This window comes from Oryx dammah, unplaced genomic scaffold (assembly GCF_014754425.2).
Source record: "Oryx dammah isolate SB20612 unplaced genomic scaffold, SCBI_Odam_1.1 HiC_scaffold_10, whole genome shotgun sequence".
In the NCBI taxonomy this organism is placed as follows: Eukaryota; Metazoa; Chordata; class Mammalia; order Artiodactyla; family Bovidae; genus Oryx; species Oryx dammah.
Window position 1 is genome coordinate 16,076,826 of NW_024070194.1, and position 15,714 is coordinate 16,092,539.

General features: G+C 49.0%; 1 protein-coding gene across 1 annotated transcript in view; it reads right to left on the reverse strand.

Moving 5' to 3' along the window:
• Positions 1–1,195: 1,195 nt before the first annotated feature.
• LOC120868797 (bactericidal permeability-increasing protein) overlaps positions 1,196–15,714 on the reverse strand; it is a 30,115-nt gene continuing 15,596 nt past the window's right edge. Inside the window, exons 9-15 of the mRNA XM_040247660.1 lie at positions 14,644–14,703; positions 12,300–12,467; positions 11,170–11,237; positions 8,559–8,601; positions 4,477–4,540; positions 3,145–3,221; positions 1,196–1,547 (exon numbers count right to left, since the gene is read on the reverse strand). Of these exons, the coding sequence (XP_040103594.1) occupies positions 1,509–1,547; positions 3,145–3,221; positions 4,477–4,540; positions 8,559–8,601; positions 11,170–11,237; positions 12,300–12,467; positions 14,644–14,703 (519 nt within the window). The 3' untranslated portion in view covers positions 1,196–1,508. The remainder of the gene's footprint in view (positions 1,548–3,144; positions 3,222–4,476; positions 4,541–8,558; positions 8,602–11,169; positions 11,238–12,299; positions 12,468–14,643; positions 14,704–15,714) is intronic.

The window sequence follows — 15,714 nt, forward strand, 5'->3', positions numbered from 1 at the left end:
TTTTTACTACCCTCAGCCTGGAAGAAGTCTGCCTGACAACAGACTCCTAATTTGCCCCGCCCCCTTCCACTCTTGCCTTTCCAGTGCTTTCAGGAGTCACAACGTTATAACTAAATCTGGTCATGTCACACTAAACCCTGCTGCCTGTTTCAAACTCTTCCTCGTCCTTCTGGTCTCAGACCAAATGTCAGCAGCTAAGGAGGACTGCTTTATCGCTTTCAAGTACAGTGCTGTTAGAATCCATCTAATGGCCTGAGACAGTCACACCTGGTGTCCCATGGCAGAAAATGGCCCATGGTCTCCAAGAAATTCACCAAGAGTCCAAGGACGGTCCGGGCTGGTGATCTTGCTTTCACACCAGCCTGGAGAGTCATGCGTGCCTGCTAAGTCGCTTCAGTCGTGTCTGACTCTTTGCGACCCCGTGGACTGTAGCCCGCCAGGCTCTTCTTCAGTCCATGGGATTCTCTGGGCAATAATACTGAAGTGGGCTGCCATGCCCTCCTCCAGGGGACCTTCCCCACCCAGGAATTCTCCCGCATTGGCAGGCGGGTTCTTTACCACTAGCACCACCTAGGAATCCCCATCTGGAGAGTCATGGGGAAATGTTAATTTTAGCTGAGGATGTGACGGACAGAAAACTCCAATGGCTTCTGTCTCCTAGCCTAGTGTTCTGCTTTAGGCAGAATGGCTGGGCAGAAAGCATGGACCAAGGGAGCCATCAACGAGGAGCCTAAGTATGGGGCAGAGAGAACAGGCTGTGTGGGCTAGCTGCTCAACAGTGTCACCATGTGGTGGTGAGAAGAGCCGCAGTCGCAGTAAATACACAGGAAGACGGTGGACTGTGAGGAATCACTGCTCAACAGCGACACCATCTTGCAGTGGCAGGAACAACACCCCAATGAACAGATCCACTCTACGGACCGCCGCCCGACATTAGGAAGCAAGACGCACTCCTTTTGGACTAAGTAAATCCCAATTACTCTTAGGCAGTGTGGAATGAGGGGTGTCCTCAAAAAGGGACAGTGGGACTTTCTGCTTAGGAAGGCATGTGGGAGCTCAAAAGGTTTATTAGAGAACTAAAAAGAGGTGACTGTATCTTGGCTACACCAGGTACAGGCAATAAATGAATGAATGGACATAAAACAAAAAGAAACAACATGATCACCAGAATTCGAAAGAAAAAAAAAGTTTTTTCGTTTTTTAATGTAGTATGAAGCATAAAGAGAAATATAGTGATTACCATTGAAACGCAATTCCTGGAGGAAATGTCCCTGCAGCCTTGGAAGAAACAATTCCTAAAATACACACCACTCAGTTTTCCAAAGGACCAAGTTTCATGTTTAGATCATTTCTGAATCTGAGTTCAGAGAAGTTTGCAAGAGTCTCTGAGTACCGAGCTAGAGACGGAAGCCTAGAGAGGGGGCAGCCTGTGCCCCAGGGGCGTGTCAGGAACGGATGCTGACAACCCTGCACCTCCTGACTGACAGCCCCTGGCACCCATGGGGTCTTCAGCTGTAGTGGACATCTGCACCGAACAGCAGGAAGTCCTGGGGGAGAGATGAGAACGCCATCAGCTGCCGGAAGAGTATCCCTCGTTTGTGAGGGTGGGAATGCTGGGGTTTTTACAAGAAAACTTTGGGAGCTTGCCTGCTGGGAAAGAGAGCCTTTCTGCTGACAGAGAGGCAAGAGTGAGTGTGGGGCGGGGGACTGGCATTCCGCCCCTGGTCTGCACATTAGCGGCTGCCCACGCCCAGGAATCTGTCAGCAGTTTCCCTGGCAGCTGTTTTCTGCTCAGACGTGGAGACCCCCGGGCTGCCGTGAAGGCCTTCATTTGTCATCCCTGCCTCTTGGCAGCTCCAGGGAGCCCTCCTTGCCATCAAGGCTGCAAAACCACTTCTCTTTTGCTCCTTCCTGCCCTTCACTCAAGAATGTTCAGAAAGGACGGAATTCAGTGGTGCCCAGGGGGTCATTTTTTATTTTAAGGATGAACTGGGTTAGATGTGGGGGACCTGGGGCATGTGTTTCCTCTGCTCACTCAGTTAACTTCTCTATTGCCTCTTAGCCCTGGGAGTTCTCTCATTAGGTTGAAAGAATTGGGGACTGATGGACTGGATGTTGGGGGTGAGGGAGAGTGAGGAATCTGGGTGGGGGTTTCCCATGAGGGTCATCAGAAAGCCCTGGACTGAGGTAAGGAATGCAAGAGTGGGTGATGGCTTCCTTGTAGAGTTATCAGCTCTTTGGGACATAGTGGTCTAAGGAGCTTTAGAATGGAGACACTGAAGAAGCCAGCATGTATACTTGGGGCACACTGAAGAGACTGGAACCTCGGCCGGGTCACACAGAGGTGATTGTTGTGCTTATGCTGATTAAAGTGATCAGGGAGGAACTTCTTTGGTGGCCCAGTGGCTGAAACTCCATGCTGGTCAGGGAAATAGATCCCACATGTCATAACTAAAGAGTTCACACGCAGCAACTAAAGATCCTGCATACCGCAACTAAGACCCAGTGCAGCCAAATAAATAAATATTAAGAAAAAGAAGAAGACAGTGACCAGGGAAAGAAATTCTGGGGGGAAGGCAGAGGAACCCTGGAGAACTCTCTCTGGGAGGGGAAGAAGGAACCAGTAAAGGAGACCAAATAACACAGTGAGAGGTGGCTGGAAAACCTGGAGAGAGAATCTTCAAAGCTAAGAGAAGAAAGTGTTCCAAGGATGGGGAAAATAGTGCCAGATGCTGTTGGGGTCAGACCAGGGAAAAGGGAAGAGGAGGCTGTCCATTCCGGTGTCTTAATCTGCCAGACACTGACCAAGGGCCTGGAAGGACGCTGGATGCAAAGGAAGGCATGCGTCACATATCGGTCAGATATTTAGATGCATCCACCTTATAAAGGAGGCTTGGGGCCACCAAGTGAGTTCCACTTTTACCGAGTATCGTGTGGGAGTGGTACAAGTCAGGGGTTAAAAACCGGGACCTGGCTTTGACTTTGGACTTCATTTAATGGCGGTGTGGCGTCCCTGAGTCTTAGCCTCTCTTCTGTTTAGCTCCCTGCGGGAGTGTTGGAAGGGTCGACAGCGCTTGATCCAGAGCTGGAGGAAGGTGGCTATCGAAGTAGGAGATCTGGCAAAGGAGACCCCTGGAGACTCACCTGGTAAGGCTGAAGGATCAGGTTGAAGAGCTTGATGTAGGCGGGCAGCGGGAGAGGGAAGCCTCTCTGTAGCTTCTCTGCATTGGAGGTTAAGGCAGAGGTTAAGGTGAAGGTACCACCTCTGATGGGCGGGGCCGGGGGAGGGAGAGGGCGGGGCCGGGGGAGGGAGAGGGCGGGGCCGGGGAGGGAGAGGGCGGGGCCGGGACTCAGGCAGCCAGTCCGCAGCCTCCCTGGACCAGCGCTCCGGGCTCTGGGAAGAAACCTAGGCAGGGAGAGTCTGCCCAGAGTCTCCTCCTCTCTCCTCCACTGACCTCCGGACACTGCGGACACAGGAATTCCCGCCCCCTCGGCCCCAAGACCGCCCGCCCGAGGGTGCCAGCACTGCTGGGGCACCCCTGGCCCGAGGACAGCCGGGGCAGCTGCTTGCTGGGGTGTGGAGGCCTGGAGGCCTGGAGAGCCCTGACGGATGTGCACATGAAGCCCCTGAATGTTTCGGATGAAACCAGAAATGGGTGGTAGCCAGGAGCCAGCTCCCCCACCCCACCACACTCTGGCATGGAACTCTGGAGAATTCTAAGCTCCAGCCTAGTTCCTCAGGTCATTATGAAGCTGCACGTGTGAAGGCAGGAGGAAAAGCCAGAGTCGACAGTGACAATCCGCTGTCTTCATTTATAATTTCTAAGTGGCCTAAATCAGGGGTCCCCAACCTCCGGTGATGTGAGGTGGAGCTGATGTAATAATAATAGAAATAAAGTGCACAATAAAGGTAATGTGTCCCTCCCACCCCATCCATGGAAAAACTGTCTTCCATGAAACCAGTCCCTGGTGCCAAAAAGGGTGGGGGCCGCCGGCCTAAATGTTCTCATCATAGGGTGGGTGGGCCTCTATTTGCACCCTTGCACCCAGCTCTGCAAAGGTCAGGGGTTTCACTAGTGAGTGAGCTGAGTTGAAATGTTGTTAGCCCAGGTTAGCCGTTCTTCCTTAGCCCTTCTCTCTTGGAAAAAGACCAAAGGTTCTGGCTTCAGAGCTGGGATCGAATTCCAGCTTTGTCTCTTACCTCCTCTGTGACCTGGGAACCACTCATTTCTCTGATCTCCCATTTTCTCCCATGAAAACTGGAGGTATTACTCTCCATCTCAACAGACAGTCTCATAGCTCACGAAGGAGGAACTCAACCCCTTTCCCCTCCCTTTTCTGGCCCAGATGTCACTTGAGGTTCATTTGAGGAGACCACACCTCCAGCCTCCACACCGGGGGCCGGATCACCCATGGCTCTAAGATCCACCCGCCTCACCGGGACTGAAAATCAATCCTGTCTCCAAAATTCCTTACTGTTAATCACCGGAAGCACAATGGTGGGCACAGCGTAGTTCATGACAGACTGCAGCAACTCGACCTGGGGATTGGGAGGACAGGACCCACGTCAGGGCACTGGGGGCATCAGCTGCCCTCTGTCACCCGCCCTTCCAGCCAGAACAACCTCAGGAAGAACTGCTGAGAGACAGACCTGGGGTGACCTGGAGACACTGCAGCTCACGGTCACCAAAGCGATCTCTTTTGGTTTAAAGGTTCCAGATGCAAATCACATTCTAGACGTGAAAACTTTTGTGTAAGAAAATGCACTCTCTCAGACATTGCAGGCTGGGGGGGCAAGTTAAGTCAACCTTTCAGAGGGCTATTTGGCAATGCTCATCAGAAACCTTAACAATGTGTGCCAGGTGGGCCAGCAAACATGCCTCCAAGGCATTTATCCTAAAGAAATGAGGTAGTGCAATAAATAGAACCAAAACAATAAAAGCAACCTACAGGTCCAACAATTGCGGAATCATCTGTGGCGGGGGAGGAGGGGTGGGGAGTGGGGCTGGGTATGTGAGGTAGCACTTGGATAACAAGAGATACTATGTAACTATTTAGGGCTTCCCTGGTGGCTTAGATGGTAAAGAATCGGCCTGCGATGCAGAAGGTCCAGGTTAGATCTCTGCGTCAGGAAGATCCCTTGGAAAAGGGAATGGCTACCCACGCTAGTACTCTTGCCTAGACAGTTCCAGGGACAGAGGAGCCTGGTCCATGGGGTTACAAAGAGTCAGACATGACTGAGCAACTAAAACTTTCACTTTTCATATGTAATTATTAAAAATGATCTGGAAGAAATGTACCATCACTGACTCAGTGGACATGATTTTGGGCAAACTCTGAGAGACAGTGGAGGACAGAGGAGCCTACAGTCCATGGGGTCTGGGGCGGTTCTACAGTCCACGGGGTAGAAAAGCATTGGATATGACTTAGTGACTGAACCCACAACAGCAAAAGAAATATATTGGGTCAACCAAAAAATTCATTTGGGTTTTTCCATAACATCTTACAGTAAAGCCTGAACAAATTTTTTGGCCCACCTGAGAATTATCAACATAGATTTTTTTGTGACCTATTTTTGAGTTTTAAAAAAGCAGGCTAATGTATAACTAATTCACTTTGCTCTACAGCAGAAACTAACACAACACTGTAAATCAACTGCACTCCAATGAAAATTAAAAAACAGAAAAATCAGGCTACAGAAACCACGTAATTCCATCCTGTTATTAAATATGCATTGAAAAAAGTCAAGAAGGATATACACCAAATTATTAAGTGGTGAAAACAGGAGTGATTTTTATGTTTTGTTCTGCAAATCTGTAGGTTCTGACTGTTCTATAATGTACATGTTTTGCTTTTTGCAATAATAAAAAAAATTCAAAAATGATGTAACACCTTCGAGATGATGGCCTGTAGTGGTGACATTTACAATTTTTGTTTCTGGAACAATTGAGTTTCCTTCCCCCGGCTGTAATTCCTGGGGCTAATCAAATGTGGTACCCTTCTTCCCATGAATCTGGGAACTTTAAATTTTTATTTTCTGCAGAAGCAGAAGTTAGTTATTGACTGAGTCCAGCTCTGCCAGGAGAGCCCTGGCATCAGTCAATCCATGAAAATACAATGAGGTTGCTTTGGGTCTTTCTGTTTGTTGTAATCTTATCAGATGGGAACGGCTGGCTGGATTTCCATCAGATTTAGAGGGGATGTTGGGACTGACTTCAAGGTTGGTGATGGGGGTGCATTTCAGAGATCTAAGGAAATATTCTCCAGAGGTTTGGCAAGAGGCTCTCTGGCAGATTCGGGCCGTGAGCAGTAAGACATGGTGGGAAGAATTAGCATCTTTTAATAGAGAAGGAAACAACCACTCCAGTATTGTTGCCTGGAAAAATCCCATAGACAGAGCAGCCTGGTGGGGTCGCTTAGAGTCAGACAGGACTCAGAGGACAAGACTTAGCAACTAAATAACAACAACAATGGAAGTCACAGGAGCAAGGCTCATTCAGGTCGGCTGTTGAAGAGCATCTGACCTGCTGTTTACAGGGGCAGCTCCCCATCAGGGCCAGAGGGTATGATAAGAGAGGGAGCAGTGAACCTCCTGTTTTTAAAAATAGATTTTGAGGGGATGTGGACCATTTTTAAGGATTCGTTACAATATTGCTTCTGCCTTACATTTTGCTCTGTTTTGTTTTAGCTGTGAGGCACCTGAGATCTTAGCTCCCCCACCAGGAACTGAACCCGCATCCCCTGTATTGGAAGGTGAAGTTGTAACCACTGGATCACCAGGGAACTCCCAGTGGTGAGTCTATTTGATGACAGTGATTCCAGGTAGTGGAATCATCTCTGTGGGCTGGTGAGATACTTGTCGTCTCCCTCCCATCTGCCCTATTCTATTTGTAAGTGACTCTATCATTCATTCACTCATCTGCTCAAGTCAAAAATCTGGGAATCATTCTTCATTGCCTTCCCCCCCTACCATGCACAGAAAATCTCTCACCAAGTTCTTATTCTGCTTCCAAAGTATGTTTCCCATCTGCCATCTTTCTCTTCCTTCCTGGCCTTGTCCCAGCCTCCATCATCTCTCACGTGGACAGACGCACCAGCCTCCCCAAGGCAAGGGTCCTTATGCTCTGACTCATCCCCCATAGTTCATTCCCCTCATTTCTGCAGGGGCATCTTTTATAAACTGGAAATGGGATCATGTCCCTCCCTGCATGCAACAGTTCACTGGCTTCTCACTGCCCTCTGAACACAAGCTACTCTAGCCTAGAAGGCTCAGGGTGGGCCCACCCCTGCCTGCCTGCCTGCCTCTCTCTGCCCTCTACTTCTCATCTTGTTTCTCCAGCCACACTGCTTGCCCCCATTGACCGAACAAGCCAAGCTGTTTCACCACAGGGCCTTTGCTCCTGCTCTTCCCTCTGCCTGCAACATCTTCACCTTGTGGACTGCTTCAGCCCAAATATCACCTCCCCAGAGAGGCTTTTCCTGATCACAGGCTCTAACCCTTAACCTCCCTCATCACTTTCTACCCCACCTCCACTTAGTTTTTCAAAGCATTGATCATGACTGAAATGATCTTCCTTTCTCATTGTCTGTTTCTCCCCTACAATGGAAGTTCTAAAAGGAGTTGTTTTCTTGTCTAACTCATTAGCACATCCCCATCTGTGGAACAGGGCCTGCCACATAGTAGGTACTCAGGAAGGTAATTCACTTGTTTATTCAACACACATCTGTTGAGCAGATTCTCTGTACCTGATTGTGTACAATTAATCCCATTTAAAACTCACTGCACTAACTCAGGCAGAAATTATTATCCTTGATTTGTAGGGAAGGTATGAAATTTGTTGAGTGGAAGTGACTTGCTCAGGGCCCATAGTTAGTAGGTTTGGAGCTGCAATACCAGCTCAGGTCTCTGTGCCAGCAATTGTGTGTGTGTGTGTGTGTGTGTGTGTGCACGTGCACACACGCTCAGTCATGTCCGATTCTTTGTGACCCTATGGACTGTAACCCACCTGCTCCTCTGTCCATGGAATTTCCCAGGCAAGAATACTGGAATGGGTTGCCATTTCCTCTTCCAGGGGATCTTCCCGACCCAGAGGTCAGCACCCTATCTCCTATGTTTCCTTAGTATAGGAAAAAGCATAGTATATGTAGAGTTCCCTTCTATCTGTGGTTTCAAGCAACCCCAAGGTCTTGGAATATATCTGCTGTGAATAAGGGGGACTACTGTATTCAGTTAAGCTGTTCAAGAGGAAATAAAGATTTCATTACACAATTCATTGTGACAAAAACCTACACTATCCCACTTTGCTCAAAGGTAATATGACAGTATATATCTTTTATGATGCTATGTCTCCAAATGTACTTGTCTCTACTTGGTCGTAGAGACATGGAAGGCAGTTGTACACAAAACCCACAATGCTCCTCCCCTCATTATTTCACATGCAAATTATATGCAAACTAACCAGTGGTCTGTTGAAATGATGCTATGAGCCCAGGTGGCCCTCAGGACAGTTATCTCAAGATCAGAGGAAGGAAGGAGCCACCAAGGGCCTCAGACTCACCGAGAAGGGGCCGATGTCTGAGTGCTTCAGTTCCAAGAGCAGCCTGTGAGAAGGGGAGGGGAAAGTTGAGACCACCATTTGCCTGACCCATATTAGAATTCAGTTACTGGGGAGAAGGGCTTCCCAGATGGCGCTAGTGGTAAAGAACGTGTGTGCCAGTGCAGGAGACATAAGAGACGGGTTTGATCCCTGGGTTGGGAAGATCCCCTGGAGGAGGGCATGGCAACCCACTCCAGGATTCTTGCCTGGAGAATCTCCTGACAGAGGACCCTGGGTTGACAGAGTCAGACACAGCTGAAACAACTTGGCACAGCACTGAGAAGGGACACTCTCTAGTGGGTGTTGTCTGCTCTTCCCATCCTGTATCCAGTCCTCCTTCCTCTGGTGACAGCTCCCTGATTTTTTTCTTTGGGACAGTCATCTGTTCCCTGCAATGTTAATACTGGGTTCTGGGGTGGGCTGGCCAAAGGGCAGAGTCTACCTCCACTGCACAGTGATTGCTTTGAGAACTGACCACTAACCCATGCTGGTCCAAGGACTTCTGCTGGAAATATTGGGAGTGAGGTATTCTCTTTTCTCCAGCAAAATTAGCTGGTGACCATTTTTGCCACCACTCGGTGACAGCCTGCTGGGAAATGAAGCCAGTATGGGGGACAGCAGAGCCAAGAAGAGAGAGTCCTAAGGATATCATTTGAGCACCTGGATCTACCTGTGTCTGAAACCCCCAGACTTTTGAATAATTTGAGCCCAGGAACAATCCCCTATTTATGAACTTTATGACATCTTAACAATGATCCAGGAGGAAGGTAAATAAATGGCTATTCAATGAATCCCTTTTATTCACTATGTTGGATGCTATATCCCACTGAATTCCTGTAACACCCAAGAGGCAAGGGCCATCACACTCCCATTTTACAGATGATGTCCTTGACAATCAGAGAAGACAAGCAATCTGCCCAAGGGCACGCAGTTAACAATCAACCAAGTAGAATTTCAGCCAGGTCTCCCTGATGCCAAAGCTTCTGTTGTCTCCGGTACCCTACAAAGCTTGGAAACTCTTGCCCTGTGGAGTCTCACCACCCCCCATTCCTGCATATTTTAGAAAGTCTGTGCTCAGCCATCACCCAGCTGTATTTTCTCCAGCTCCTCTACTTGAGAGGCCCACAGGTGTTTCCAGGAAAATGAAATCCACGTTTCCAAAGCAGTAACACTTGTCAAAATGATGCCAGGAGAAAAAAGCAGCATGCAAACCTCAGGAGCCAACCTCAAGGTTAAGAAGGACAGCTCTGTGCCAGAGAGAAGGCAGAAACAGGCAGGAACGTGGGTCAAGACTCAATTTAAGCAGAGCGAAAGTGAAGAAGCGATAGATGCCAGGTCAGAATTCGGGGGTCATCACGTCTGCTCTGCTCATCTCCCTCACTCTTGATCTCTGTGTGTGCGTCTCTCTCTCCCTCTTGCTTCCTTTGGTGTCTTTTTGTCTCTCTGACAGTCTCCCTGTTACTGTGTCTCTGCATCCATCTGTCTGTCTTGCTCTACGTTCTTTCTCAGTCTCTCCCTCCCTTACTGTGTCTCTCTGTGTTTCCCTATCTCTTTCTGTCTCTTCCCCCATTTCTGTATTGCTCTTCTTCTGTGTGCCCCTCTGTCTTTCTTCCTCTTGCTTGTTGAGCACTTATTATATCCTTCAAAGCGTTCTAAACATCACAACACATATTAATACAATGATGTGGCTGGCAAAGAATAGTAATTGGACTTATTTTATCAGCCAGGGAAAACGGCTGAAGTCTGAAGAGTTCTATGCTTGCCAAAGGTGAGCTGCACTTAAAAGGCAGCCGCCTCAGCCTCCGAGCCCATGTTCCTAACCCCCACCTCCTCTGCTGGGATTCAAACCCAGGCACGGATTCCAGAGTCTCCTGGCAGGAAGTGGCTGATGAAGCCCCAAGGATGGGGTGTGAAGAAGTTGAAGTGGGTTTCCAAGTGTCAAGGAAGGCCAGGGACGTGGGGTGGCTGGAGGCTGGAGCAGATTTGTCAACTGGCACTGCCCAGTCATGAATGGACTAGGATAGAGGAGTGACCTGGGATGCAGGGGTTTCAGTGCTAAAGCTGGGTCACTGCAGACAAGCCGAGATGGTTGATCACCCTATGACGTGTGGTCTTGGGTGGGTCACTTCATCTCTGAGCACCAGTTTCACTATCTGCAAAATGGGGATATTGTACTTACTGTGCCCTATTTGAGGTTTAAATGGGATGAATGAACACAAAAGCTTGGAACTTTGTAAGGTCATAGTGAACTCACAGGCACCAAGATTGGATGGGCAGGACTTCCCCAGTGGTCCAGTGGATAAGAATCTGCCTGCCAATGCAGGGGACATGAGTTCGATCCCTGGTCCAGGGAGATTCCACATGCCATGAGACAATTACTGAGCCTGTGCTCGAGCCACAGCTACTGATTCACATGCCCTAGAGTCTGTGCTCCCCGACAAGAGAAGCCCGAACACCACAACTAGAGAGTGGCCCATGCTTGCCGCGATTAGAGAAAACACACTCGCAGCAACAAAGCCAAAAAAAGAATGGATGGGCAGTCCCCTCCTCCCATGCCCACCGGCCCACTTACTTGTCCAATCTGAGCTCTCCAGTAAGTCTGTCGGACTTGGCACCAACAACCACCGAAAGGTTCAAGTTCTGCAAAGCAACAAGGCAGGGAGTGAAGTCCACTGACCCAGAATCCTGGGGCTCCGCAAAGCCTCCAAGACCAGAAGGTCTGCTTCACGAAGACCCAGCAGAAGGGCCCACATTGCTGGTCAGACCCATAGAACCCACGGAAGGGAGGAGTCTTCCTTTCGCCAACTTTGTGCTTGTTATGAGTCCTGGACTGTCAAACAATTATTATTTTTCTCCCCCTGCTTCTGGGACCAGTTCAGATTCCCAGGCCACTCCCATGGGCTGTAGGAGACAGGCTGTGAGGTAGGAGTCCAGGCCAGCTCTATTTCACATTCATTCATTTAGTCATTCAACAAATGTTTACTCAGAAAACCAAGGTTCCCAACCTCAGCTTTCCTGTCCACTGTCTGTGTGACCTTGGGTGACCCCCTCAGAACCCACTGAATCTGCAAAGTGAGGAAAATGGGTCTCAACTTGAGGTTGGACAGACCTGAGTACCTGCTTTTGGGGACAGTTTGGCCTTCATCTCCAGTGGCCAGAGTAGGTGCCACCAAATGTTTGTGGAGTGACAGAGTGATCAAATGAATGAATGTACAAGTCAACCATGGGATGAAAACTTAAATAAGTGAAGGATTAAATGCACAAAGGAAGGAATAAATAAAGATAGGCATGGATGAATAAGTGATTAATGAATGAAAGAACAAATACACAAAGGAATGATCCATTGAACAAAGATATAATAAATGAATAATGGAATAAATGCATGTATGAACCAGCAAAGATACAGTAGGTTTCAAGTTAGCAGTTGAATGAATAATTGAATGACTAAATAAATGAATGAACAAACCCACAAGTGCATAATTGAATGGCCAACGATATGCATGAACAGATTGGAAATAGTACACCTATTTCAAGCCAACCACAGAATGAATAATGGAATGAAGAAGTCAGAAGACAGTGGCTCTGGACACACAATGCAGGTTTGAGTCTGGGTAGGCTTTACACCAGTCCCCCTGGCTCTCGGGGCAGTGCTCTGAGCCCTGTCCAGGGCTGCCTGTCTGCTCAGACCCGGGATCAGCTTACCATCTCAAGCAGGAAGAGGGGGTCCAAGGAGGAGTTTGGGAGGATGGCAAAGGCCTGGGTGTCCAGGACAAAGACGAGGTTAAGGCCGCTGGGCTTCACGGTAAGTTTTGGAGGCAAAGAGGCCCAGATGAAGAGTTGCATCTGCGTGTCAGGGAACATCTTGGCCACCTGCAACCCACAGGGGGTGACCGACAGGAGAGGCCACTGATTAAAAAGGGTCTAAATGCTGGGCGCTGAAGAACTGATGCTTTTGAACTGTGGTGTTGGAGAAGACTCTTGAGAGTCCCTGGGACTGCAAGGAGATCCAACCAGTCCATTCTAAAGGAGATCAGCGCTGAGTGTTCTTTGGAAGGAATGATGGTAAAGCTGAAACTCCAGTACTTTGGCCACCTCATGCAAAGAGTTGATTCACTGGAAAAGACTCTGATGCTGGGAGGGATTAGGGGCAGGAGGAGAAGGGAAGCCTCAATAGCTGTGGCGCACGGACTTAGCTGCTCCATGGCATATAGGATCTTCCCAGATCAGGGATCACTGAACCTGTGTCTTTTGCATTGACAGGCAGATTCTTTGCCACTGAGCCACCCAGGAAGCCTTCCCATTGCTTTCGGAATAAATTGTAAAGACTGTATAACTCAGCACCTGGCACCCTGCCAGCCTCACCTCATGCCGACCCCCTCCACCGCTTCTACCACTTGCCCTCTAACTCCACCCACAAGGGACTTCTTTTCCTCAAATCTGACTCGCTGTCTTTGTATTCATTTCAGTTCAGTTCAGTCGCTCAGTCGTGTCCAACTTTGGGACCCCATGAATCGCAGCACGCCAGGCCTCCCTGTCCATCACCAACTCTTGGAGTTCACCCAAACTCATGTCCATCGAGTCGGTGATGCCATCCAGCCATCTCATCCCCTGTCGTCCCCTTCTCCTCTTGCCCCAATCCCTCCCAGCATCAGGGTCTTTTCCAATGAGTCAACTCTTCGCATGAGGTGGCCAAAGTATTGGAGTTTCAGCTTTAGCATCAGTCCTCCCAAAGAATACCCAGGACTGGTCTCCTTTAGGATGGACTGGTTGGATCTCCTTGCAGTCCAAGGGACTCTCAAAGAGTCTTCTCCAACATACGTCAACTCAATTAATCAATCACAGCTTTATGAGGTGAAGTTGTTATTACTGCATTTTAAGTGTGAGAATACTGAGATGCAGGCAGAACATGCTCAGGAACATAAAACTAGTAAGTAAGGGCCAGAGTTCAAACCCAGATAGATCCCAGGAAGAGATTTATAATTCAAAACATCTTTTTGGATGGAATAAAAGTATCCTGAAATTAACTAAAAAAAATTGCGCTCTGCTCTCTTTCTGTCTAAAACTCTTTGCACTCTGTTCTCTCTCCCTGAGTGTTTATCCTGTGTTCCTCCTTAGCTTGGCTCTTTCCCTTCCTTCAAGCCTAGAGCGCAGTGGAGGGTTCAAGGAGGAACAAAGGAGAGCTTTGACAACACCCCCATCTGGCTGGCCTCCAGTCCTCCTCCAGGTAAACTCAGAGTCTGAGTGAAAAGAATGCAATTGCTATGCAAATGAAGTTTCCCTTTCCCTCTTCCTGACCCCCCTATGAGTTGCAGCTCCTCCACACCAGTACGGTCTATATAGAAATTTCTGGAAGTGTCACCATTAAAGAGGCTATTATGGACTGAATGTTTGTGTCCAGCCTGCTCAGCAAACTCTTATACTTAAGCCCTGACCCCCAGTGTGGGCTTTCCAGGTGGCTCCATGGTAAAGAATCTGTCTGCCAATGCAGGAGACAGAGAAGACACAGATTCGATCCCAGGGTCGGGAAGATCCCCTGGAGGAGGAAATGGCACCCCACTCCAGTAGTCTTGCCTGGGAAATCTCACGGACGGAGGAGCCTGGCGGGCTACAATCCATGGAGTTGTAAAGAATAGGACGTGACTGAATGACTAACACTTTCACTTTTTCACTTACCACAGTCTGAGTTTTTTTTCTCTATTGTTTCGGGTGTCTGAACAATAATTTTCTCTCTCTCCACTGGACGGGAGCTCCAGGAGGGCTGGGATACGGTCTGTTTTGCCGGATGCCCTGCACAGGGCCCCAGAAATGCAGTGGGCACTCAGAAACTCTGTTGAATGGATAAGCCCTCAGGATCTACTCTCACACCTGGTCACATGAGTGCTTGGGGCCTTTCTCTGCACTGGGGATGAGCTGCACAAAGCTATGTCCACAGGCTCAGGCTGGGTTGCCTCTTGATCTGGACGGGGGCAGCTCTCGGCAGAGCTGTTCTCAGCTCCCCCCCAGGCCTCCTCGTGAGATGACTAAAGGGGGACAAGTCGTTTCTCACCTGGGGTATCAGGGTTCCAAAGAATTTGGTTGTCAGGCGGAACATGGATTCCTTTGGAATCTGTAGCGAGGGAGGAAGAGAAAAGGATCTTGGAAGATTATGTTATAGATTGGGGGGCAAATTCTATATGAGGGGTGAGAGAATGAATACATAAACAAACCGTGGCCGGATCACGTATGACCGAAGAATGCTGACCCAGAATGGTCAGTGACTGCCAGCTTCCCTAACTTTTGCACCGGAAAAATCAGATATGCTTTTCAAACCGATCACATAAGATGTCTGGCTTCTGTTAGCCCCACCTCCAGCTTGCCCATATCGACAACGTCTGTAAGAGCCTACCCAGCGCCCTCCCTTTATTTAACATGAAGCGTTCCCACCACCACCACCCCCTCCACCCCCCGCCCCCCGTGTGCCATTGAGTCTGCCAAAGGCAAGAGTTCTCATTGGGATAGTCTTTGTTTATCTCCACAGGAGGACAAGTCAGGGCTCAGCATCCCTTTGATGCCTCTACAGAGGGGAAGGATCTGGCATCTCTTCTGAGAGCAGCAGAGAAGGAACCCCGTGTGGCTGGTGGGGGGTCCCGTTGCCCCTAGACTCTGGGGAAGATGGTCATTTCCTCATTCTATAGATGGGCAAACCGAGGCCCAGAGCAGGACTCAGCCACAGATACGGAGACAAAGACCTGGAGGATGAGCACCATAATGGTGATACGATGCTAAGACTGGATTACAGACCGACACACAGCAGGGACTCAGTCAATGTCAGCTGTTATCATTAGGACTCAGGGGACTTCCTCCACACTCATAAGCCTGTGCTGGGGCTGCCCAAGTAATCATATCTCATTCAACCTTCCTTACACCCTTTGGAGGAAGATACTATTATTGGTGTTTTACAGATGAGGTTCTTAGAGGCTGAATAACCAACCTAAGGTCACCAGGATGGAAAAGAGGGGAGCTGGGGTTTGAACTCAGGTCTGGCTGACTCCAGAGTTCAGACCTCGATGTTCCTGGCTGTGAACCAAGACTCAGATCCAGACCATCTACTGCACCCTCTTCCCAAATTCACTCCCAT